Below are 25,083 nucleotides of genomic sequence, written 5' to 3'. Positions count from 1 at the left end.
CATAAAAAACAATTTGTTTGATATTTTTAAAACGGCGCGGTGCAGCGCTGAGCTGCGCGTCCGGTGTGCGACGCCCTTTACACACCAAAGGAAATGTAAAATCGTGAATCTGACCATTGGTGCTCTTTAATAAAAAAAAAACAATTTACTCACCTCTATGTCATCCAAGATGTTGATGTCTTTTCTTGTTCTTAGTCGAGAAGAAATTTTTGAGAAAAAATTCCAGGATTTTTCTCCATATAGTGGACTTAAGTGGACCTCAACAGTTTATAGTTTCAATGCAGCTTCAAAGGGCTTGAAACGATTCCAACCAAGTTATAAGGGTCTTATCTAGTGAAACAACATTTTTCGCCTGAAAAAAAGTACTTTTAAACCACATCTTCTCGTCTTGCAGTAGCCGTGTGACATGACAGCGTGATCTTACGCACTATGTAATCATGTCAAAAAGTTACGTGTTACATATGTGAATTGCACACTTGCGGACCATTTTAAACAATAAACTGACACAACGACATTAATTGGTATCATTCGACATACAACAACATCTGAACGCTCCTCTTTCTCCACACTTGTAATTACTAGAGAGGTTGTTTTGAATACATCATGCATGATCTTTCGACGTGATCACGTAATATGTAAGCTCACGCTGGCACATCACACGACTAGTGCAAGACAAGAAGTTGTGGTAAAGTCCACTATTTGGAGAAAAATCCTGTAATGTTTTCCTCAAAAAAACTTAATTTCTTCTCGACTGAACAAAGAAAGACATAAACATCTTGGAAGACATGGGGATGAGTAAATTATCTGGATTTTTTTAATGAAAGCATAATATCATCGGGTTAAGTAAAAGTGTTGGGTATAAGTCTTCTGTCAAGTATTTACCCAGGAAAGGGTTTCCAATCGAGCTGCTTTAAATGCAGCCATTTGTAGTGTCTGCAGAAGGCTGAATGTGTATTACATCATAATTTGTGAAAATATTTTGGGAAATTTAATGATCCTGCAAGGACCTCACAGATAAGCTGGAAAAATGTTTGATGACAGTCATTATTATTGCAGTTCTTTTGAAAAAGCTAATGGAACAGAACTGAAACACTTTAGGGCACTTTCACCTTAAAGATGCATGAAACCCAGCTGATAAACTGCTCATTTTGATTCGTTAAATAAATGTCACATGGCTTAAGGCTTTGTATCACTGCTTATTATTTATGAGGAAATAACACACGCATACGAACATACAGTAAGATAGATTGTTAATGTTCATATCAAGCTCAAAGTTAAGTAGTAAATTATAAACATGCAAATAAGTGCAGTGAGTCACCTTCACACACACTTACCCAGCTATTAAAAAAAGATCAATTATATTTACTCAGCAGACAAACTATCTGTCCTGTAAATGAGAATTTGTTAGATACAGACAACATTTAGGAACATTTTGCAAACACACAATCCAACCCTGTTTTATACCTCAGCAATTGCTTGCTGTTAATTTTCATTCCCATCATGCACAGCGAGCATTATTGACAAGCGCATCCGCCTCAGTCAGACGGTTGGCGTCGCTCCCTCACCTGTGACACCTAAGCTTTTAAACACGCTCTCACTTTCTGTCCATGTCTTGTGAAAGTTTTTCATGAGTTCCTCTGCAGAAGCCTCAGGTGTCGCCTTCTCCTCTGCAGTCGTTTTCTTCACGGCATCGGCATACGAGAAAGGCACCCGATGAGATGTTACACTTTGAGTGTGCATGGAAACCATCGTAGTGCTTTGTGATTCGACAATTTTCGTACCAGAAGAATAATGTTCAGTGACTGTTTTTGTTTCTGAAAAGCCTGTCGGATCGACAGACGCGTCATCTCTGCGTGTAGACGAAGGGGAGCTGCGCTGGGAGCATCGTTCACTCTCAAGAGAAACCTCACTCTTTGAACTTTCAGATGCAATTTGACTCACTCTTGACTCTTGTTCCTCCTGTTTGTTTTCCAGCGCTTTGATGGGGGAACTTTGCTCACCCATTTCAAATACATTTTTAATATCCTTGATGTTGAAAGCAGGCGCATCCTCTTGTTGACTCGCTTTATTCTCCGTATCAAGCTCCTGGTCTTCAGTTTCATTTCCAAGCTTCTCTGTTTTGTCAATTAGGTCTATTTTAATAACTTTCTCTTCTGATAGTTTCTGATCAGACAGATTTTCCTTCTCTTTTATTGCAATTTCCAAATTTGTGTGATCTGTGTTGGGATGCTCAGAAACATCAATGCTATTTCTTTTTTTCACTTGTTGAGCTTCCTCAGACACCCGTGATGTCACCACCTCCTTTTTAAAAGCCTCTATTGTCTCTTCCTTGACATTTTGGTCTTCAGCGGGCTTACAGTCGATTTTAATCTGCCGATGAAACGTGACAGGAGATTCCACAATTTCAGCTTTCTTTCCACAGACCTGTACCATGCAAGCAACCGGGTCGGGCGATGCTCCACGAGAAAGCGTGGCTGTGGCGTTTCTGAGACGGGTCAGACTATCTGCTCTGTTTGAAGAAGGCGATGGAGAAGCTCTGCTTAGGCGAGGGGTCTCAGACCTGCGTGGCGGAGGCGTTGGGGGTGTTGAAGAAGGTGGCGGAGCCGTTCTTTGTGGGGAGTCCGTTCTTTTTTTGGACTCGATGGTTATAAATGTCGGTGAAGGAGAACGCATTCGTAACAAAGGGGATGGGGCTCTGGGGTCGAGGCTTTTAATGGCACCGTTTTTCTGCTTTTTGCGTTTTCGTGTTGTCTTCACATCTTCCTCAACTGTCTTTTGTGTTTCACACTTCGTAGAACCAATGGTAATCTTTGAAATCCTTTGCGTTGCTCCTTCAGAGACGATCGTTTCTGATGTGGCTTCACATTCGTGCTTTTCAATAGAGGTGGAGTCACCATCGAAGTACATAGCTTGAATAAGACTTTTAACATGAGCGAGATGCTCTTTCAGTTTCTGTTCGTTGTGCTCTAACGCTGCGGCTTCCAATTCACTCTTCTCCTCCGGTCCAAGAAGGCAGGCTGGCATTTCATTAAGCAATGTCTTAACAGATTTAAAGTCAAATTTTCCTTTAACTTCCTCTAAATCTGTGATATGAGACAATATCTTCTGGGCTTCATCTTCTTTTAGTGATGCAGCGGAGCTCTGTGCCAAGGACTCAGCTGTTTGCTTTTCTGCAGATTTGTTTGTTGTTTCTACTGGAAGATTTTCATTTTCCTGGCTTTCCTGAAAACTCTGCTGTTGGACTGAATTTTCAGTTTTTACGATGCCCTTCTCGTAAACCTCTGGGTGTCCCTCATGAACAGTCTGCTGTGTTTGTACAACACTGCTTTCCTCTTGTTTATTATTATCTGGTAAGATTAGACATTTAGACTCAGCAGGCTTGGCCTCTGTGAGAGATGTAGATACAGCAGATACAGCACCAGCTGTGCTGCTTTGCTGTGTTGCCTCTTTCTCCTTCTTATTTTTACTCCTCCTCTTCTTCTTTGGCGTAGCGGGTGGCTCCTCTGTTTTCTCTTTGGTCTCTTTCTCTACTTTACTCTCCGTCGGGCTTCTTTCTCTGCTCTTTGTCACTTGGACATTATCCTGCATTACATTTAAACTCTGTGTCTGCTCCACTGTAGTTTTCTCCTTGCTGTCTAGCTTGACACTCTTGCTAACTTTCTTTGCCTTTTGACTGTCGGCCTTTTGCACCTTCTGCTCAGCATCCTTAATCTGACTCTCTTTCTTAGGTTTGGATCGATCAGGGGAAGTTTTTTCTTGACTTTCCTCACTGGTTTTCTCCTCCATCTTCTCTTTAGCTTGACTGACATCTGTATGTTTTTCTACAGCCTCAGTGGCTTCATGCACAGATTCATTTTTAGAGACAGTTTGAGGTTTATCTGTTTCGACAGCAGCCTTTATACCTGTTGTATTGTTAATATCCGTCTTTGTCTGAGTTACAGACGTAACCTGTTGTACATTGGTGGTCACTGACCTCTTCTTTTTCTTTTTAGTAGAAGTGGTGGTGGTCTGCGGTTTACCAGAAGATGACTGCGATGATTGATTAGAGGTAATTTTTGGTTTGTCGGAGGAAATAAGAAAAGATTCTAAATGAGATTTCTCATTTGTGGCAGTGATCAAATCCTTGCTCAAGGGAGCGTCTGTGAGAGCCAGCATGGGTGAATCATACGATTCTGTGGCAGATTCAGATTTGGTCACACTGCTTTGATTGAAATCAAATGATATGCCTGCTTCTGATCGTGCCGCGCTCACACTTTCTGAAGAAAGCATTTCAAGAGCTGCGCTGACTGACTCGTGCATGTGGATTTCAAAAGCAGGGGAGCGTGGTGGTGTGCAGCTGCCCCCCCTTTGCTCTCTGTACTTCTGTTCGGATTGTATTAATGGGGTTTTGAATTTGCTTACTGGGGATTTGCTTGGCGGTGGAGAGGCAGGTGGGGTGAGCATCAAGGGAGCAAAAACTTTCTTGGGAGGCCGCGGAGACTCTGGCGGCTGTTTCATAAGGGCCGACTGAATTTCAGAGGAAATAAGCGTGGACTTGACTGATGAGGTTGTGCTCTGAGTCACCTTTTTGCTGACATTTGTCACCGTTTCCTTGTGCTTGGTCACTTTTGCAGCCTGTATGTCTATTTTGTCATAGGATATTGCTGGCTCAAGCTTGGGTACTTTGCACAACTTTGGAGCTTTGACAGGTTTGACAGTCATTTTAGTAGGTTTGGCTGGTGTTATGTTCGGTAAAGGCAGAAAATCAAGCTCCTGCTCGGTGGGAGGGGGAGGTAAAAGGTCATGCTCAGAGTCGGCTGGAGGAGGAGGTGGGGTTGGTGGAAGAGGGAAATGATCGAGATCTGACTTTGCAGGGTCACAAATTGGAGGAGGAGTGGGGGGAAGAGGAAGATCATGATCACCTTTGATGCTCGGCGGTGGAGTGGGAAAGCAAATGCTATCATAATCTGGAGAAGGTGAAGGAGGAGGTGGCAAAGGAGGTTCGGGCTCAGATGGTGGAGGCGGCAGACAGATTTCCTGCTGCTTTGATTTCGTTTTATCCAGTCTGATTAGACCCTTGCGACTGCTTTTGAGGTTACGGAAGTCCGTCTTTAAAGTTTTGACACCATGCGTCTGAACTATTGTTTTGTGTTCCAACACTGTGGTCTTTGTCTCCTGGCTGCATGTTGTGGTTTGACCTGTGATAGTTTTGCTCTCCCGAGACGTACATTTGTTTTGCATGGATTTAGCATGCTTTCTGGTGTTTTTCTGAAACTCACTGCTAATATTAAGATTTTTTACTGCAGGGGTGGGCTTCTGTGTCTGCATCTCTGATGGAGGCTGGGTTTTGATGGGAACTTTGACCTTTTTTATTGGTTGCCTCCGGGGAATCGTTGGGCTTGCACGCTGCGCTGTTTCCATTAAGGACTTTATCGTGCCCTTAACATCCCCTTTTATCACATCTTCTTTCTCTGATTGAACTTGCTCTTGGGTCTCGTAGAGTGATTTTATGGAAAGCTTCACATCCCCCTCTGTGCTAGCCCTACGTTGCATTCTGGGAGAGGAAGGAGGTTCGAGTAAGAGCTGAATCGTACCTTTCACATCCCCCTGGACACCAATCTCCTGCTGGCAAACTTTGACCTCATTTGAAGCTTCTTGTAGGCTTTGAATTGCCATATGAACATCACCCTTTACTATCTCTTCCCTCTCTACCTCTCTAACTGCACACTTGGCCTCCTCCAGCGATTTTAACATACCTTTGATGTCACCTGGCACTAAATCTTCCACGACAACTTCCACCTTGGTGGAGGCCGAGTCTTTGAGCGCTTTTAGTGCTCCTTTGATATCACCAGGAATGATTTCTTGCTTTTCCACTTCTTTGGGCTGATTTTGGGCTTCCTCTAAAGACCTCAGGGTTGTATGTATATCACCTTTAACAACCTCTTCTTTCTCCAGAACAACCGACTGGTTTATGGAGCGTGACAGTGAGTTCATAGCAGCTTGCAGGTCTCCTTTAACAATCTCCTTCTCTAAATGATCAAATGAGACAGTAGGCTCAGTCATGAAAACTTTGACTGCGTTATGAACATCTCCCGGGACTATATCCTCTCTGTCGACCAGACGACCGATTTGTGCTTGATTAAGTGTCAGACTGAGTTTCATTCCTTTAATATCACCTCCGATGATTTCCTCTTTTTCAATTTTACCTGTTTCGGCCTCATCTGGCTCGAGCTGCAGGTTTTTGAGGTAATCCAGGGAACCTGACTCGATACACGTTGAAAAAAATCTCACATGACCTTTTTCTGAGTCATCCACTTTCATTTTCACAATCCCCTCTGTGTCTGGATTGCAAAGTTTCTCCAGGCACCCCTTTACATTCCCTTTGACTATATCTTCTTTCATACTGTTTGATTCCTCATGTGAATGAAATAAAGAGTAAATGGTCATACGGACATCTCCCTTTTCGTCTTCTTGAATCAGAATACCCCGTTTGGCTGTGCTCTCCTCTTTAAGCAGATTGTTCAAGGCTTCTTCAATGTCACCTCTTATTATCTCCTCTTTCTCCACTGTGGTGTCACTTTGCTGGTGAAACAGCTGGTTCACTGTGCTGTTGATGTCTCCTCTCTCCTCTGCATTTATAATGACTCCCTTCTCAATTTTCTCCTGTCTGTTGAGGAGGTTCATCATGATGTTTTGTAGATCTCCTCTAATGATTTCTTCTTTTTGGATCTGGGGAGCCTCTTTATTCATTAGATTGTACTTAGCCATACGAACATCTCCAATTTCATCTGCCTCTATGATGATGCCTTTGGAGTCCACCATTCTCTGTGTGTACAGTTCATCAAGTGTCGCTCTTACACTTTTACCAATAATTTCAGTTTTCTCTACACTGCTCTCATTAAATTCTGTGAACGGAGTGGTTTCAAAAAGCCATGTTGTCGTTTTCACGTCGGCCTTGGGGATTTCTTCACGCTGTACTGGTTTAGTTTCATCACTTTCTTTCAAATGATCGAGTGGATTCTTCTCGAATAGCCAAACAGACTGTTTAACATCCCCCTTCAGCTGTTCGTTCATGACAACAGTTTTCATCTCATCTGCTGAATTTTCGTTATGGATCTGATCGATTGTGTGAGTTTCAAACATCCATTTCGCCGTCCTCACATCTCCTTTAAGAATTTCACTCATGCTAACAGTACGTACCAACTTTTGAGAAATTGCATCAGACTCGAAACGCTCTTTGTTCGTCTTAACATCACCTCCTTGAACGTCCTCCACAGTTTTATTCAATATTTTCGCATCTTCTGCGATCTTATCTAGGGGTTGGGTCTCAAACCTCCACCTCGCTGAGCTGACGTCACCTTTTTGGATGTCTTCTTCTGTAACAGCCTTTAAGAGGTAGACCTCATCTGTCTCTCTAATCGAGTCCAGAGGCTTAGTTTCAAACAGCCAGCGGGCTCCAACCACATCACCTTTCTGTATCTCCTCTTTTGTAAGTGTAGTCACTTCATGGTAATGGCCTTCTTTGTCCTGAATGGCATAGAGAGGCTGAGTCTCAAACATCATGGCGTACGTTTTCACATCTCCTTTCTCCTCATCCTCTCGCACAACTTTCTGAAGTTTTCCTATTTCAGACTCAGAAGATTCATCCTGAATCTGATCTAATGAGTGGGTTTCAAAAATTAACCTGCCTTTATCAACATTCCCTCCCTGAATATCTTGTACCGTGCGTGTTCCTTTCAGCTCAGCAGAAGTCTCTGAGATTGCATCTATGGGCTGGTTTTCAAATAGCCACTTGCAGTTTACAACATTTCCTTTTTGTATATCATCAGCTTGAGCGTTCCTCAGCTGTCTCATGAAATCCTCTGAGGTTGAACTCATCACATCAGAAGATTGGGTCTCAAATATGTATTTCATCCGGGACACGTCCCCAGACTGAATATCTATCTCTGTCACACTCTTGAAGGACCCTGTTTCTTCACCGGTAATGTTCTCAAATAAAACACGTGCCATGCTTACATCCTTCCCGTGAATGTCCTCTTGATTCACAGTCCGAGTTTTTAACACGGTTTCTGAGTTCTCCTGTATGTTGTCCAGCTTTTGTGATTCAAAGAGCCAAGTGCATGTCTTCACATCACCTTTTCGAACTTCGCTGTCTTTCTCACTCCTCAGCTCTTCTTTTTCATAAAGCATGTCCATAGGTTTGGTCTCAAAAAGCCACTTACAGGTTTTTACATCACCTTTTACTATTTCTGTTGTTTCTTTAGTGACCTGCTCCTCATCTTCAATATTACTAAAATACTTAATAGCATCGAGAGGCTGGGTTTCAAAAAGCCATTTTGCTGTCTTGACGTCACCAGATTCTACTTCTTGTTGGGTGATGCCCTTGATGATCTGAAATTTGGCGATACTCTCATCAAATTGGTCAATAGGGCGAGTTTCGAACATCCACTGGCAGCTTCTCACATCTCCTTTGGCAATTTCTTCTCTGCGTACAGTTCTGACTTCATGATAATGGCCCAAGCTGTCTTGTAGGGCATATAAAGGCATGGACTCAAACAGATCTTTATTTGATCTCACAGACCCAGTGGTGACACCCTCAACTTGAATTTTTTGTTTTTCGTCAAACTGGCTCAAATCGTAAGTTTCAAAGATTTGCTTGTAGTTGCTTACATCTACATTTTCGAGGTCCTCCACATTCACAGTTCTTGTTATTTCCCTTTTCTCTTCTCTGATCTGCTCCAGCGGCTGGCTCTCAAACAGCCACTTTTGGTGTCGAACGTCCCCTCTCTCCTCGGACGTCATTGTTTTTTTGAGCTTCCCCACCTCTGCGAGCTCTTTCATTTCATCTTTTGGAGCAGTTTCAAAAAATTGTCTGGCAGATTGAACATCACCTCCAATTATTTCTTCTGCATCCACAGGTCTGGCATTGGAATCGTCCTTTAAAATGTCCATCGGTTGCGTCTCAAACACCCAGCAATTCCTACGTACATCGCCCCTGTAACTTCTATCGATTTGTTCAGTGTCAATTGTTTTGATAAACTCTTTCGTTTCCTCTCTAATGTCTTCCAAACGTTGGTTCTCAAACAGCCATCTTTGATGTCTTACATCACCTTTTTCTTCATCTGACGTTACAGTTTTCTTAAGTCGGCCTATCTGATCATCTTCATCTTCGATGTTCTCCAGAGGCTTATTTTGAAACAACCAGTTCTGGTGTCTAAGATCACCTTTTTCTTCTTCGACTCCCAACCTTTTTTTAAGTTTTCCCACCTCAGGCAGTTCTTTCAGCTCATCCACTGGACCGCTTTCAAATATGTGTCTCACAGAGCGCACATTTCCTCCGATAATTTCCTCTGTGGGTACAGGCCTGGAATTGGAATCATCTTTAAGTGTGTCCATGGGCTGGGTCTCGAAAACCTCACAGTGTCTGCGTACATCCGCCCCAAGGATCTCTTCTTTCTGCTGATTTTGAAGACTTTCCCACTGAGCATTTATGGAGTCTAGTCTCTTTGTCTCAAACAGCCATCTTCCTGCTTTCGCCTCTCCAATCCGGCTGTGCTCCATGGAAATACTTGAGATGAGCCTAACCTTAGAGAGGTCTTGATCGATCCTATCCAAAGGCTGGGTCTCAAACAGCCATCGTGACGTTTTAACGTCTCCTTTCTCTGTCTCTTCTCTACGGACGGACGTAACAAGAACCATTGCACCCGAGTTCTCTCTCATGACACAAGTGCATTGTGTCTCAAAGAGCCATATGATTTTCTTTACTTCTGACTTGATCTCCTCCATCACAGACTTTAGGATTAAAAGCTGCTTCTCGTCCATGGTTTCTGTGTCACCCAGAGAATCCATTTCTTGGTTTTCAAACATATACCTGACCGACTTCACATCCCCTTCGGTTGCTTGTTGCGTGAAGATGACTTCTTTGGTTTGCTCCTCATCGGCATGTATTTTATTAAGCGTATCCATTGGCTTCGTTTCAAACATCCAGGCCGCCGCACGTACATCTTTTTTTCCCACTTCGTTTACTAAATAATTGCGTTTAGCTGAATTATGATCCAGCCCCAGCGTATCCACAGGCTGCGTCTCAAACATCAAAGCGGTATTCCTCACATCACCTCCAGCGATGATTTCCCGCTGAACTATTTTTTTGCTATCCTCCTCATTATCTGAAGAATCATCTTTAATGCAGTCCAAAGGCTTGTTCTCAAACATCCAGCGCCTGGACTGCACCTCACCTCTGAAAATCTCATCCCACTCCTGGTACTCCTGATCCGAGCTGTTGTTTGAATTGCTGCTGGGGTTCTCAAACTGGTACGCTGCTTCCTGAACTTCTCCGACCGCTTCTGTGTCCTCATCCATCCCAGTGATGTCATAGTAGAAATCTCTCTCCAAATCTTTCCTGAACTCAGGGTGAATGTGTTTGCAGAGGCGTTTAAGTTCTAATAACTCTCTTTGTCTGAGGTAATGCTCCTTATTTAGTATTTGTTTTGATGGCTGTTTTGGGGGTTCAGGGAAACTCTCCACCTCTTCCGATGGTTCCTCCAGTAAGTCTGATGGGTATTTTGGGGGTTCAGGGAAACTTTCCATCTCTTCGGAGGGTTCCTCCAGTAAGTCCGGTGGGGGTGGTGGCAGATAATCGAAATCTTCATCATCATCTTCAACAGCAGAAAATGAGCTTGGTTCTGTATTTTCTGTGGAAGTGGTGTTCAAAGTCTCAGATATTTCGCTTCTCACGGCTTGATGGGAAACATCTGATGGCAGCTGTGAACGGGTGATGTTACGCTCAATCTTTTTGGGAAGAAAATATTAAATAATATAATTTAGTAAAGCACACTCAAATGACTTTAACTGCAATTGAAATACAGAATCTGTATTTGTACACTTTTAATTTTTTACTGGCCAGAAATATGTTTTAAATATATGCAAAATATATTTTGTAGAAATTAATGCTCAATAGGCTTTATGTCCAGCTCCACTACTTCCTGAACTTCAGCCAGCTCCTTGTTTCCTGTCTGCCATTATTGGACAAACTGATTAATCCAGATGTGTCTGATTATTGTTGTTGTGACTACTGAGGTCAGGCACACCTGGATAATCCGTTTGTCCAATAATGGCAGACAGGAAACAAGGAGCTGGCTAAAGTTCAGGAAGTAGTGCAGCTGGGCATAAAGCTTATTGAATATATTTTTAAGTTTGGAAATATATTTAGTTGTAACCTTCATATATCAACATGTTTCAAAATGTATTTCAAGGGTAAGCAAATGCATTTCAAATTTTACATGCCATTTTTTTTTACAGATTTTACAGATTTGTAAAATAAACAAAGTAGGTAGGCTAGAAATATTTTTTATGCTTTAAAATGTATTTATTTTTTTAAATATATTTCAAAATATACAAAAATGGCCAAAAATATATTGGTGAAAAATACATTTTGTAAATATATTTTTTAGTCATTTTTTGAAATATATTTAAAAATATATTTTTTGCCATATGGGAAAGACTGAGAAACTTAATTAAATACTATTGATGAGCCTGAAACACTGACTTTTAAGTGTCATGAGGCTCCAGTACTATCAAGTGCTGTTCAAGAACTAAGCTTTCACAAGAGGGACTCTTGGAAACATAGAGAAAGGAGTAAATAGATCCATTTTATGCACTGAATCCTATTAAAGGATAATGCATTCATAAGCCAGAGAAGAGATGTAGGCTAAACAGGACTTGCCTTAATTTTCTTGCTCGGGGCGGCCTCTTCAATAGTCTTCTCAAAATGCTGTGCCAGTTCTTTAGTCGAGAGCCGCTGATAGTTTTCTTCCTCCTCTGCAAGCACATGTTTAAATTTAAATCTTTTCTGTCTTTCTAAAAACCCCTAAACCAAAAAGTGAACTTCTGTGAGATATAAAATTTATTAACGTATAAAACTTACCGGATTCATTGTTGTGATTCTCATAACTGGAAACAAGCTCTCGGTGAGAGATCTGATTATGTGCAGCCTGGAAAACAGCAAAATGAATACAGCAACTTTTAAATCAAAAGAATCTACGGTATACAAATTACTTTATACTGTATATACTACATTTGACAGATGCTTTGCATGTATAGTTACAGTACATTCACACCATATGTGACCCATGCTGGCAACATGAGTCAGAATGAGCAATGTAATATTGAGCTACAGGAAAAAGAAAGTATAAATGTGGATTCTGGTTAAAATGGAGGTTTTCATCAAAATAAGTACATTGAGGTCTCATCTAGTGATCTCAATGCTCTAAATAGTCATTAAACATTTAAAATGATCTTTATTTGTACGTTTTCTGAGATGTGTACCATCCTAAATGCTTAAAGATGCAAGCATGCACATGCGCGTGATATTTTGGTTTCAGTTTTAAAACATACAGGTATTAAAAAATAAAGTGCAGGACTTGCTTGATGATAAAACAGTTAATAAGAGAGATAATTCTGATTGATGTTAAGAGTTATTAGAAGCTCGAAAATGATCTTCCTCACGCTGACTGACAGATCTGAAGCATGCACACAGGCGCGCCAGTGCCCGATCCTGATATATACACACATAATTACAGTTTTAAAAATATCTGTTTTGACAAGAATTCCCACAGATATAATCTGTTATGTCAAAATAAAACTGTCAATATAAATAATTGAAAATTTGCTCTTTTCGACTCATTTTGCCAGCATAGATCACATATGTTTTTTGGTATTTTTTAACCTAAGATCCTGGAATTTCTAGTATCATGTTGAGTTACAATAACTTCTTCTTTTTTGTACATTTAAAACAGGATAACTATCCCTTTGTTCTTAAAGCAAAAACATTTCAAACCTTCAAACATGGAGACAGGTCCCCACACAGAACAGTGACTTTAAACTATGAATTAATGCCCTTTCACATCGCTTGCATCAGTGTTGCTTAAAGCAGAACATTTAAGAGAAAAAAGAAAAAAATATATATATTTAAAGAGCACCTATTTCATTGCTAAAAACAATGTTATTTTGTTTGCATGGTTTACGGTTAAAAAACACTTTATTTTTCACATTACGTACATTTTTGTAGCTCCAGATTTCACTCTCTTCCTAAAATGCACAGATTTGAAAAGCTCTGTGTCCCTGATTGGCCAGCTAATCTGTACGTTGTGATTGGTCTGAATACTCTGATGTCAGCAGGAAATGTGACGCTCCTTACCATTTAAAAAGAATTTGGTCACAATGCAATGCTAACAGGAGTTAACTTACAGGCTGTGGGTCCAAGCGGGATGAATTATGATAATGTCGGTCTTGTCTACATCACCAATCCCAGGAAGTAAACTGTTGCCTACAATCCGTGTGTTTGTTGTAGTCCAAGAAAAGAGATTTATGTTGGAGATGATAACTTCATCATTGTTTACTTTGGGGTTTGTACCTTTTGCATATCATTAACATGAATTAATACACACTAACACATCAAAGGAAATGTAAAAATGTGAATTGGACAATATGTGCTCTTTAAATGTTTTTATTTATTTTATAAAATGTATTTATTAGGTGTTTATCTCTCATTTCTTGCTAAATACATTCCATGATCATTTTACACTTGCTTTGTATCTTTCTAGTGAGTTTTGCTTATTAAAGTACTGTGGCCTTTGCCTCACTCACTGGGATTTGTAAGGCAGTATTCCTTGTAAAGCTGCTATGAAACAAGATTCATTGTCAAAGTTGCCGGAGCACAAATAAATCTGAATTTAAAATGTTCCTCTTGAGATTTATACATCCAGTATTACTCTAAGTGTAGACAATTATATTTGTTATACATAAACAAATACAAATTGTTATGTATGTAGGGGGTCCATCACAGAAGATTCATCATATTTGGGGGTCCTTGACAACATTAAGTTTGAAAACCCCTGGTTTAAACCATTAAACTCTCTTGTGTGAAGTGTTGACTGTGAGTTGAATGCTGTAATGTGGCTGTTTTGTTCAAAGGTTTAATCTATTTCAGCTTTGACAACGTGCATTGTAGACCTTTAAAAGCGTAACCAATCATTTTCAGGAAATCTGAATGACTCAAACCGTCAGTCCATCTTTGCACCAATGCTTGTGATTTTCACACATGAATTGCTTTGACTTCTGACAAGTACAAAAGTACAAGAAACATTTATAAACAACCAAACTCTATTGGACGGTTTCCTTGACAGGGCTTATCGTAGTCCCAAACTTAAATGCATTTTAAAAAATCTTGTACCGACATAACTTAAGATATATCCGTCTGTGCCATTGTTTTGTCTCAAGATGTAAACCAGTATTGGTTTGTTTGTAAAAACTACTTAAATTTCCTAATATAACTAAGGCCTAGTCCTTGATTAATCTAAACCAGTGGTCTCCAACATGGTGCCCACGGGCATCAGGTTGCCCGCACGGAGTCTGTGAGTTGCCCGCCAAACCACATTCTATTAATAGCTTCAATTTTAATATTTATATTTTACATATTTTTATATTAACTTTTGAAACAATGATAAAAGACAGTGGTGTAGTCTACGTGATACGCAGGTATACGCCGTATACCCACTAGAAATGGTCAAGGATTTCCGTATACCCACTAAAAATAGCGCGAGGATGCGTAACAGCATGGTTTTGTGACATTTTTAAACTTTTAGTCATAATATAGATGTGAAGCACTGACCATTAGCATGCTACACTTGCCACTTTAGCGGGTTGAAATACATATTAGGCTATATACTTCCTGCCGAACTGCGCGATCCGATCGGCGTATGAATTTCTATGAAATCAAATTACTATAGTGACGCGAAAGTAACTGGGGAGCAGACTGGTGTGGCGCCACAGGCGAGTGACAGTAAAGCACCGCGAGAGCGACTCCAGATATCACATGGAGAAATCTGCTTTGAATCGCTCTCGCGGTACTTTGACATCACCAAGAGGTCTGCTTAGCGCCAAATGAAGTCGAACCTGCAGTGTAGCTGCTCACGCGACACTGTAAACAAGTCCATGTGGAGAAGTGAACGAGTGAAGCAGTGCTGCAACATAAAATCCATAGAGCTTACAACGCACATGTGAGTACAACATTTAAATCATCAGTCCAGTTTATTACTTTATCTGGAGGTAAGGCTCCAAATGCAATAAAATAAGCCCGTGATAATATCCTGATGGTTTTTAGCTGCCTTCAGTTCCTCTGCATGTTTGCTTGTGCTTCGAAGCAAAGACAGTGTTCAACTTTCCTTCTCTGTGTTCATTTATATATATGTGTTCAAGATCATCTTGACAAGATGTATATGATCTTAAACTTCTGTGAGGAAATTCATGTCAATTTTTCTCCTTCAATGCATGTGTTTGCCACGGATTGAAGATTGTAAACAGTTTATTTAATTTTAATTAACAGTTAAGTAACTTTTGTTCCTGAGTTAGATGTTGATTAACACTAAACCAGTCTAAAAATCAGTCCAGTTTCCCCAGCTGTAAACCCATTGGCTCTAAAGTCTTTTTTTCCCCTTATAATAAACTGGCATGTTGAGAACACATTCAGTTTATGTGTTTACGAGTACACTTTCAGAATGCTCTAAGTTACATGAATATCTTTACTGTATGCATCTGTGAGTGTGGTGGTGCTTATGAGGTGTCACGCTAGGACGAGTGAGCATAAGGGTGAGAGGGAAAAATCACAGTATACTCACTACAAAAATCTAGACTACACCACTGATAAAAGATATCAACAAGTAAAATAAAATACAATCAACAAGTAGACTATATCAAAAGAGTAGCCCTCCAGATTTTATTATCCATTGTGGTAGGCCTTGCTCACAAAAAGAGACCCCTGATCTATAAGAGATCATTACTGTATATATTTTGTTATGCACATTGCTTTAACCCTTGTGTGGTGTTCGGGTCTGTGGGACCCGTTTTGAATGTTTACTGAAAGAAAAATTATGCAATTAATTGTTGTTTCAACCTCAGATTCATTGGCCTTGGCTCATTTTCTATGAAGAACATAAAAATAAACAACTTTATAATTAATGTACACTGTACACCCCCCCTACACATTTATATTACATATGTGGTGTTCGGGTCCACTGGACCCGGGGTTAATAAAAGTGTAAAAATTGAATGTGCTATGTAACTTCACTCAGTTTTTCTCCTACCTGGGACTCCTGTGAGTGCATGAGTGTGTTTGTATACATGTCTGTACATATGTGATGGATGCATGTCAGAGTTTTCTCCTTCTGCTTTTGCTGTAATGCCGCAAGGATACAACATGTTATATGCCGTGCATGAACATTTGTCTGTACCTACTGTCCCAAACACTTTACCTTCTGTCTAACAGGAACCATTCTACATTTTACCATTATAAAAAATCCATCGTTTTATTGTAGTAAAAGAGTAGTAATCATGGTTATTTGGTATATTGATTACCATTTGTAAAACCATGGGTTTACCACAAAACCTATGGTGTGTGTACCTGCTATTTATCACGTTGTGGGGACCAAATGTCCCACAAAGATGTGTGTGTGAGAGAGAGAGAGTGAATAATAGAAAAAGTAAAATATTATCCATGTATTTTCATCATTCTAAGTTGTGGCCAATAGCAACACATTGTACTTCAATGTGTGTGGACCAGATGCACACAGTATATGTGTATAAAATGCAAGAAATGCATACATAACATAGCTACACATTAAAAATGTGCTTCTTATGTGTTGTGTTGGCTGGCATGAACAGGTTATGTGTTTAGTGTGGATGATGTCTTATGATACGGCATCTGTTCAGTTTGGGGCCTGTGCTGTGTAGACTGACACAAATGTGTACAATTTCAAAAAGTTCAAATAATTAAACATCAACAGTGATGAAAAACTTTGTTTCATTTATACTTATTTAAGATAAATATGATTTTTCCCCCAATATCTGGATCAGAATAGAATTTCCTTCTTTTATTTCATATTACCACAAAAACGAATGGCACTTTAGTTTATAAATAGTCCTCTACCAGTGGTAAATGACCAATATTAACCATAAATTATGTCTATATTACTTGCAATAAGGCTAAAGTAAACATCTGTAAACAATATTACATAAATTTGTATGACTGCATTGGTTTAAGATACTAATAATGCTCTGGGTCCACCAGACCCACAAGCATCGTCTAAGTAACAAAAATACGAACACCACACAAGGGTTAATTCTTTAAACTCACAGAGAGAAATCAATTCATCCTGCAATGTTTATTTCCGACCAAAAATACACTCATTCGTCATTTACTGTGTTGGCACTCTCTTGATACCGTGCAACATTATAAAAATCTCCTTTTGTGAGTCACAAATTGTGACGCAATCTCTGACCTATTTTTATGTGAAGGTCAAATTGTGGCACGACTCTGTAGTTCAATGCGTCATATAGCCCTGATGCGAGTAATGTAAAGTGCCCTTTATGACCTCCAGCTTCAAAGTAAAATGATTGAAAAAGCATTGTCATTTCACACATGATGGTAAACAGAAAATACAGCCTACGGCCAAGCTGATTCAGAGCTGAACATTAAGACCTGTGTGATTGTCAGTGAGTCTTCTGTCGGCCCGGTGTAGCACCTGACACTTGTGTTGTCTATGAAAGGAGGCTTATTAGTAGCGAGACTGTCGGAAACGTTCGTACCCTTTCATCCTGGAGGAAGACCTGCTGCGAGACCTGTCGACCCCCGCTGCTGTTCACCATACTCATCACTGATGAATGTGACACCTCCTGCATGACAGAAGACAGGACTATTAGAGAGGATGAGAGGTAGAAGACATCACACAAAAACACACATACACAAACTTTCTTTTTTAAAGAGCACAGTGGACCTTACAGAAAATACATAGTTTTTTATCCATACAGTACATGATCTGTGCATGTACAAACACACAATTTTAATGTAATGTTCCAAATGTTGCAATGAAACAAAATACATACACATTCATGCATTTGGCAGATGCGTTTATACAAAGTGCATTACAATTTTTTTTATCAGTATGTGTGTTCCTTGGGTTCCAGCCCATGACCTTTTGCACTACCACTAAGCTATACAGGAGCACCAATATATCCAGCTATTAGCTATAAAAATGTTCATGCATTAAACTGTGGTTAACCATTTGCACTTGGACATTTACATTTATGCATTTGGCAGGGTTCAAGAAGCTTTATTGTCATTTCAACCATATATAGCTGATGCAATATAGAGGGAAACCTAACAGCATTTCTCCAGATGGTTTTATCCAAAGCAACAATGCATTAATACTAAACATTTTAGCGGTATGTTTGTTCCCTAAAAATCAAACCCATGACTGTTGATTGCATTACGTAATATTATTACTTTTCTGAAGTAACAAGTAAAGTAATGCATTATGCATGCACGCTTGAGCGGGAACAGTTGAGTCATAAAAGGAGATTGCAGGACAGAGCTTGACATTTTTGCAATGGAAATATGCAATTTCTGAATGCAGAACTTCTCAGTCATAAAAACACCTGAAAGGCCTGAAAGAGATCAAACCTCAGCCAAGTAAGAAAAAATAAGCCAAAAGTAACTTAAAAGTATGTAAGCATTAATATTCATGAAAAGTAACTAAGTAATGCAATTAGTTACTTTTTTGGGTGAGTAACTTAATGGGCCCTATCTTGCACCCAGTGCAATTGACTTTGTCAGTGACGCATGTATCATTCGTATTTTGCACCGGCGCACAGCGGGTTTTTCCTTCCACAGACGCACGTCGGCAAACTAGGGAATGAACTTGCGCTCCCTGGGCGGTTCAGCACAAAAAAGGAGGCGTGTTCCGGAGCAAACCATCCCTGATGCTATTTTGCAGTTTCAAAAAACAATTGCGCCACTGACCAAAAACAAAACTAGTCTAAAGTCAGTGGCGCGTTGCGCATGGTTCATTATGCTATTTTAAGGGCGCATGCATGACCATAATGTATAGCGTACACAACGCGCACACACTTTGCATCTAATCTACACAGATGCAATGGTTATTTTTGCAAATCATAAATTGTTACAATAAAAAATATTAACACATGAGATAAGGGAAATCATTGTGGTGAGCATTGTGGTGATAGTTTTTATTTATTTTGTGTGGCTGCGTTAAAAAATATCATGCAAATAACGATTAAAATATTTTCATAAGTTTGTTGTGTGGCTGTATTACGTTTATTTTATGTAAATAATAATTAAAATGTTTTCATAAGAAACCTTAATGTATGTGAACTTAATTTGTAAGTGTTCTTTGGGGTTGGACTGCCTGCGTTTCTTGGGTCCGATTTCAAAGCCCCCAAACCCTTCAACACTTTCAGCGGTGAGCGTGGACGCAGCGATGTCCCCTGCTGGCGTCAGGTAATGTGTGGAGGCAGATCCACCTCCCGTTACACGGCGTGCCCGATTTATGCTGGCAAGCTTGGGATTCCCCCTTCTGTTTAACTGACACTTATTTGGGTGGGTTTCTCCCATCCCCATACAAAACAACTTCTCTGTCTTTGACTGCTCTTACAAGAACGTCAGTCTCCTCAGCTGTGAACCGCTCCTGGCGTGCGCCTGGTAAATCAATCATAATAATAGCATCCCGCCATGGAACTTGCGCACTTGCGTTTAAAGAGAATGTTGATTGACGTTCTGATTGGTTTATTTGACGTTATGCCCAAACCACACCTATGAATAATGAACCTACTTCAGACCAACCCCTTATTGATTTGCGCCTGGCGCACAAGTTATTTCTCCCGCCGGGAAAATAGCAACAGCGCCCAAGATCCGCCCACAAAGTCACTTGCGCTTTGCGCTTCGCACTTGCGTTTTAGATCGTTAAAATAGGGCCCAATATTGTAATGCATTACTTTTAAAAGTAACTTTCCCTAACACTGGTTCAAAATGGAATTGAACTACAAGAACAAAGGTTGATTTTTAGTAAAAATCTCTTATGCAATAGCTTGAACAACTAACAAACCTGGTTTCAAGTGCAGATATTCTAACCAACTCACATTATTGCACACAGACAATCTGTTAGATCAGACAAGCTAAGCATTGCCAAAATAAATCTGAAAGTTTGGTGAACTGACGCTCTTGTTATCATCCCAACACTAGCGTGAAGTTTTCTGCTAACAGCATGAGGGCAGATTGGTGCCCTTCTCTTGGGGAACCCTGCTGCTTTAGTTCATTTTCATCGTTCTTCTTTAGTTAGACAGGTCAGAGAGCTCACCGAACCCTCGGTAAATGCTGCTCCATTGGGCCGGATTCTAACAAGCATCCATGACACCCAGCTACCCTGACACCATGACTGTATAACACCTGATTGCACCAGCCGGGCTCTCCAGTCTGCGGTCTGGCAGGTGACAGACAGGTAAGAACAACAGCACGGTTGACACGCAGACAGACAGTTTGATATCAAACAGGTGCACAAAACTGCTGGCCTGTGCAAATGGAAGCTTAGCATACTTGCTTCGGTGCATTGTTGTTTTCATATCAGAATTTAAGTTTAATATATTGTTATTTCATGAATGCTATTGCAAATTAAAAATCTCAGATTTTACTGTTAACATGGCATGGTGTATAGGCGTATACATCAAAGCTGAGCTGATGAAGAGAACGGCTGTAATGCTAAGATGACCTTCAAGTTTATGGACAATTTTGATTTTCACAGAAAACATTCTTCTTAATGCACAAAAACACATTTTCAAATAAATAAAACATCCTATTATCTCAAAGCAAATCTAAAACTCAGAGACACTGAAATGCACACATAATACTAACTGAAGCAATTTAAAGTTTATACACAAAGACAGACCGTACAAAAACAAGTTTAATAAATGAATGTCTTTTTCCAAAAACCAGAGGAAACTTTAATAATGAGATGAGCCGCTGCAGTAAATCCTTTGATATCTCTGAAATAACTCTTGCATGATGCATTATGTCAAGTTTCTTCTCTCATTTGTTTCCTTACAGCACATAATATATGTCTTTTCTGTCTTTGTAAGCTGAGGATTATCATCAAACCTGATCTATTTTTTGTTTTAAATCCTTTTAATGTTCAGTGATATACACTTTAATTACTTTTGTTTGCAATTTGTGTAGCTCGGTTTTTAAAGTAAGCTGCACGTAAAGCAAATATCAAGGGTTCAATTTACTAGCTAGACACAAACTGATTACATTTGTACCTTGAGTATTCTCAAGTTGCTACTGTATGGATTTAAATCATCTGCCAAATGGATAAACTTGCTTCTACAAACAGTGGTAAAACAATGTAGCGCAAAAGGTCATGGGATTGAACCCAGAAAACACACATAGCCTACTGCTAAAACACCTTGTAATGCACTGTAAGGCAGGGGCTGAGTGAGTTGATGAAAATTAATCAAATATATTTAAGTCATAAAATGTAAATAAATAATTATAAAAAATCTAAATAAAACACTTGCTAGCAAAAAGATAAATTTGATTTGTTTAATCTGCATGTCATGTGATGATTACACAACACTACAATATATCAGATAAGTTTTATGCAGCAATAAAAGAAAATGACAAGATGATGGCCCAATAACAGGCATTACATAACAATATTTAAAATAATATTATATGTGCTATTATATTGTTGAAATATTTACTTAAAATCTCAGATGGTACTTCAAGTAAATAATTTATGTTAAGGTGTTCAGCTGCTAATAATAAAAAAGTTTGAAACCCTTGCATTAAAGTAATATACACTCAGGTCGGTTGCACTTTATTTTACAGAACGTTTTGCCGGTCATTAACTTACACTGTCCTGTATGTACTACACACTTACCATGTACATACAATTTGTAAGTACAGTACTGTTTATAATTAATTATCAAATACGTACACTATAAGTACTCGTCACCAACCCACACTTGCCTGTAAGTACTAAATACTTATATTGTACATTTATTTGTAAGTACAGTAGTGTTTCTTGTTAGTTACAGCATATCTACACTATAAGTACTTGTCACTAACCCACACTTGCCTGTAAGTACTAAATACTTATATTGTACATTTATTTGTAAGTACAGTAGTGTTTCTTGTTAGTTACAGCATATCTACACTATAAGTACTTGTCACTAACCCAAACTTGCCTGTAAGTACTAAATACTTATATTGTACATTTATTTATAAGTACAGTAGTGTTTCTTGTTAGTTACAGTATATCTACACTATAAGTACTTGTCATTAACCCACACTTGCCTGTAAGTACTAAATACTTCTATTGTACACTTATTTGTAAGTAGAGTAGTGTTTCTTGTTAGTTACAGTATACCTTCACTATAAGTACTCGTCATTAACCCACACTTGCCTGTAAGTACTAGGAGCATTACATTTCAATTTCAAACTTTGACATGTTCTTTCACAGTCAATATTAAAAATATCAAGATTATATTACAGCATGTTCTTTATAGGTTGATTTTATGAAGAAAACATTAACAATAAAATTACTTTTTGCTGGGTTTTCATATACAGGGTAACGCATTAAAGATCAGAAACTAACCAAATGTCTGTTTAGCATTGTACATTTGCGTGGCTTACCACAGTTTGAGAATGAATAGCACAATATAGTCACTGTGAACTAAAGCAGATTTTTCTACCATCACTGGTTGAAGGCCTGTGCTCCTGCAGGAGAACACAGCATGCACAAAACTGCTGGTGTGGATGGCTGGATTGAATTCAATTTGGATCGGGAAGGTTGGATTGCACAGACTGTGACCAAAATTTATCTCTATTCTTCTTCTCTCGCTGCTAGCTGTATCTGACCCTGCATGCATAATATCAGCATGTGCCGATGCTAATGAGCTTCACAAGCCTGGCTGAATCTATGCAGATCTGAGTGTATCTGGGTCTGTATTTGTCTGGTAAGATTTGAGTTTTCGTATAAGATCCGCTTTAAGAGGATTATGTTCACCGCTGAAGTTCATGCACACCCTCGCTTTTCTATTCCAAGAGCGTTTTTTGCTTACGCTGTTGCATGCATAAGTTGCATCGCATGCTTATAGCATCTCCTAATACCTCCTTTAAATACATATTGAATTGCAAACCACATTTTGATGCGAAACCAATGGTTTACAAACGCCTATGAGAATGTCATTTGAGGACTGTTAAATCATATCAGAAATTGATGTGTGTGATTTATTATGATTAATTCTGTTAATTTACTGCTATGTCATGTAAAATCATTCAATTAAATTATGTGCAGCTTACAGCTTGGGTGGTGTATTTTATGATATCCAGCACTGACCTGCACAGATCTGTGTGTGAGGTGAAACTGGGTGAGCGAGTGAGCGGTCGAAACGTCCTCGCTCTCAAACTGTCGGCGTATGCTGGCAAGCCCTCCAGGCAGGGAACAGACCTCAGCTTCCTCCATGACCTGATGACCAAAACAAATATAAACCAAAAATGAATCGGTTATGCTTTAACAAGGGCTGCAAAAATACAAGACTGGAGTATGAATACAATCTAATGACCACTTAATTACCAAGCCCCTGAGGTGACATTGGAGTAAAAAAATTTAGAATTAAGAATAAATTTAGTAAGACCACTGGCAATTTCTTAAAACTCATAGGGCCCTATCTTGCACCCAGCGCAATTGACTTTGTCAGTGACGCATGTATCATTCGTATTTTGCAACGGCGCATAGCAGGTTTTTCCCTCCACAGACGCACGTCGGCAAACTAGGGAATGAACTTGCATTCCCTGGGCGGTTCAGCGCAAAAAAGGAGGCATGTTGCGGCGCAAACCATCCCTGATGCTATTTTGCAGTTTCAAAAAACAATTGCGCCACTGACCAAAAAAAAAAAATAGTCTAAAGTCAGTGGCGCGTTGCTCATTATGCTATTTTAAGGGCGCATGCTTGACCATAATGTATAGCGTGCACAACGCGAACACACTTTGCTTATCTAATCTACACAGATGCAACAGTTATTTTTGCAAATCATAAATTGTTACAATAAAAAATATTAAACACATGAGATAAAGGAAATCATTGTGGTGAGCATTGTGGTGATAGTTTTTATTTATTTTGTGTGGCTGCGTTAAAAAATTCTCATGCAAATAACGATTTAAATATTTTCATAAGTGTGTTGTGTGGCTGTATTACGTTTATTTTATGTAAATAATAATTAAAATGTTTTCATAAGAAACCTTAATGTATGTGAACTTGATTTGTAAGTGTACTTTGGGGTTGGACTGCTTGCGTTTCTTGGCTTTCAGCGGTGAGGGTGGACACAGGGATGTCATCTGCTGGCGTCAGGTCCTGTGTAGAGGCAGATCCACCTCCCGTTACACGGCATGGCCGATTTATGCTGGCAAGCTTGGGATTCCCCCATCTCCTGACATCATTGTAGCGCTTGCGGCGAAACGTCCTGTGGATGCCAGCTGATGAGACAATGGTGGCTATTTCCTCCCACGCCTGTTTAACCGACGCTGATTTGGGCGGATTTCTCCCATCCCCATACAAAACAACTTCTCTGTCTTTGACTGCTCTTACAAGAACGTCGGTCTTCTCGGCTGTTAACCGCTCCTGGCGTGCGCCTGGTAAATCCGTCATAATAATAGCAACCCGCCATGAAACTTGCGCACTTGCGTTTAAAGGGAATGTTGGATGACGTTCTGATTGGTTTATTTGACGTACCGCCCAAACCACACCTATGAATAATGAACCTACTTCAGACCAACCCCTTATTGATTTGCGCCTGGCGCAAGAGTTATTTCTCCCGCCGGGAAAATAGCAACAGCGCCCAAGATCCGCCCACACTTGCGCTTTGCGCTTCGCACTTGCGTTTCAGATCGTTAAAATAGGGCCCATAATCTTAAACCTTTTTTTTTTTTTTTAGAAAAGTACAGTTAAATATTTGTATGCTTCTGAAATCAAATAATCACCAAATGGTGTTTAATTTTTTTTTTATTGGCTAAGCCATAAAGACTTTCTGCATAACGCACAGATCACTTCTGCATTGTCTTTGTCTCTCTGTCCGTCTTACTGTGTTTGTCTCTCAATCTCTATCATGCCACTCCTTCGATGAAAGACAAGAAAATCAAACACACGCGAGCTTCCTTTGTAATCTGATGTATAAAGGCAGCAATTATCGTATCAATCA

General features: G+C 39.6%; 1 protein-coding gene across 1 annotated transcript in view; it reads right to left on the bottom strand.

The window, feature by feature from the left end:
* The window catches only part of xirp2b (xin actin binding repeat containing 2b), a 50,903-nt gene that overhangs the window by 5,344 nt on the left and 20,476 nt on the right, over positions 1-25,083 (bottom strand). The window contains exons 3-7 of the mRNA XM_065252325.1: positions 23,226-23,354; positions 17,620-17,706; positions 11,903-11,969; positions 11,702-11,796; positions 1,566-10,767 (exon numbers count right to left, since the gene is read on the bottom strand). Of these exons, the coding sequence (XP_065108397.1) occupies positions 1,566-10,767; positions 11,702-11,796; positions 11,903-11,969; positions 17,620-17,706; positions 23,226-23,354 (9,580 nt within the window). The remainder of the gene's footprint in view (positions 1-1,565; positions 10,768-11,701; positions 11,797-11,902; positions 11,970-17,619; positions 17,707-23,225; positions 23,355-25,083) is intronic.

This window comes from Paramisgurnus dabryanus, chromosome 15, assembly GCF_030506205.2.
Source record: "Paramisgurnus dabryanus chromosome 15, PD_genome_1.1, whole genome shotgun sequence".
In the NCBI taxonomy this organism is placed as follows: Eukaryota; Metazoa; Chordata; class Actinopteri; order Cypriniformes; family Cobitidae; genus Paramisgurnus; species Paramisgurnus dabryanus.
The sequence above is the reverse complement of the archived record's forward strand: the minus strand, read 5'-3'. Positions and strand labels throughout refer to the sequence as shown.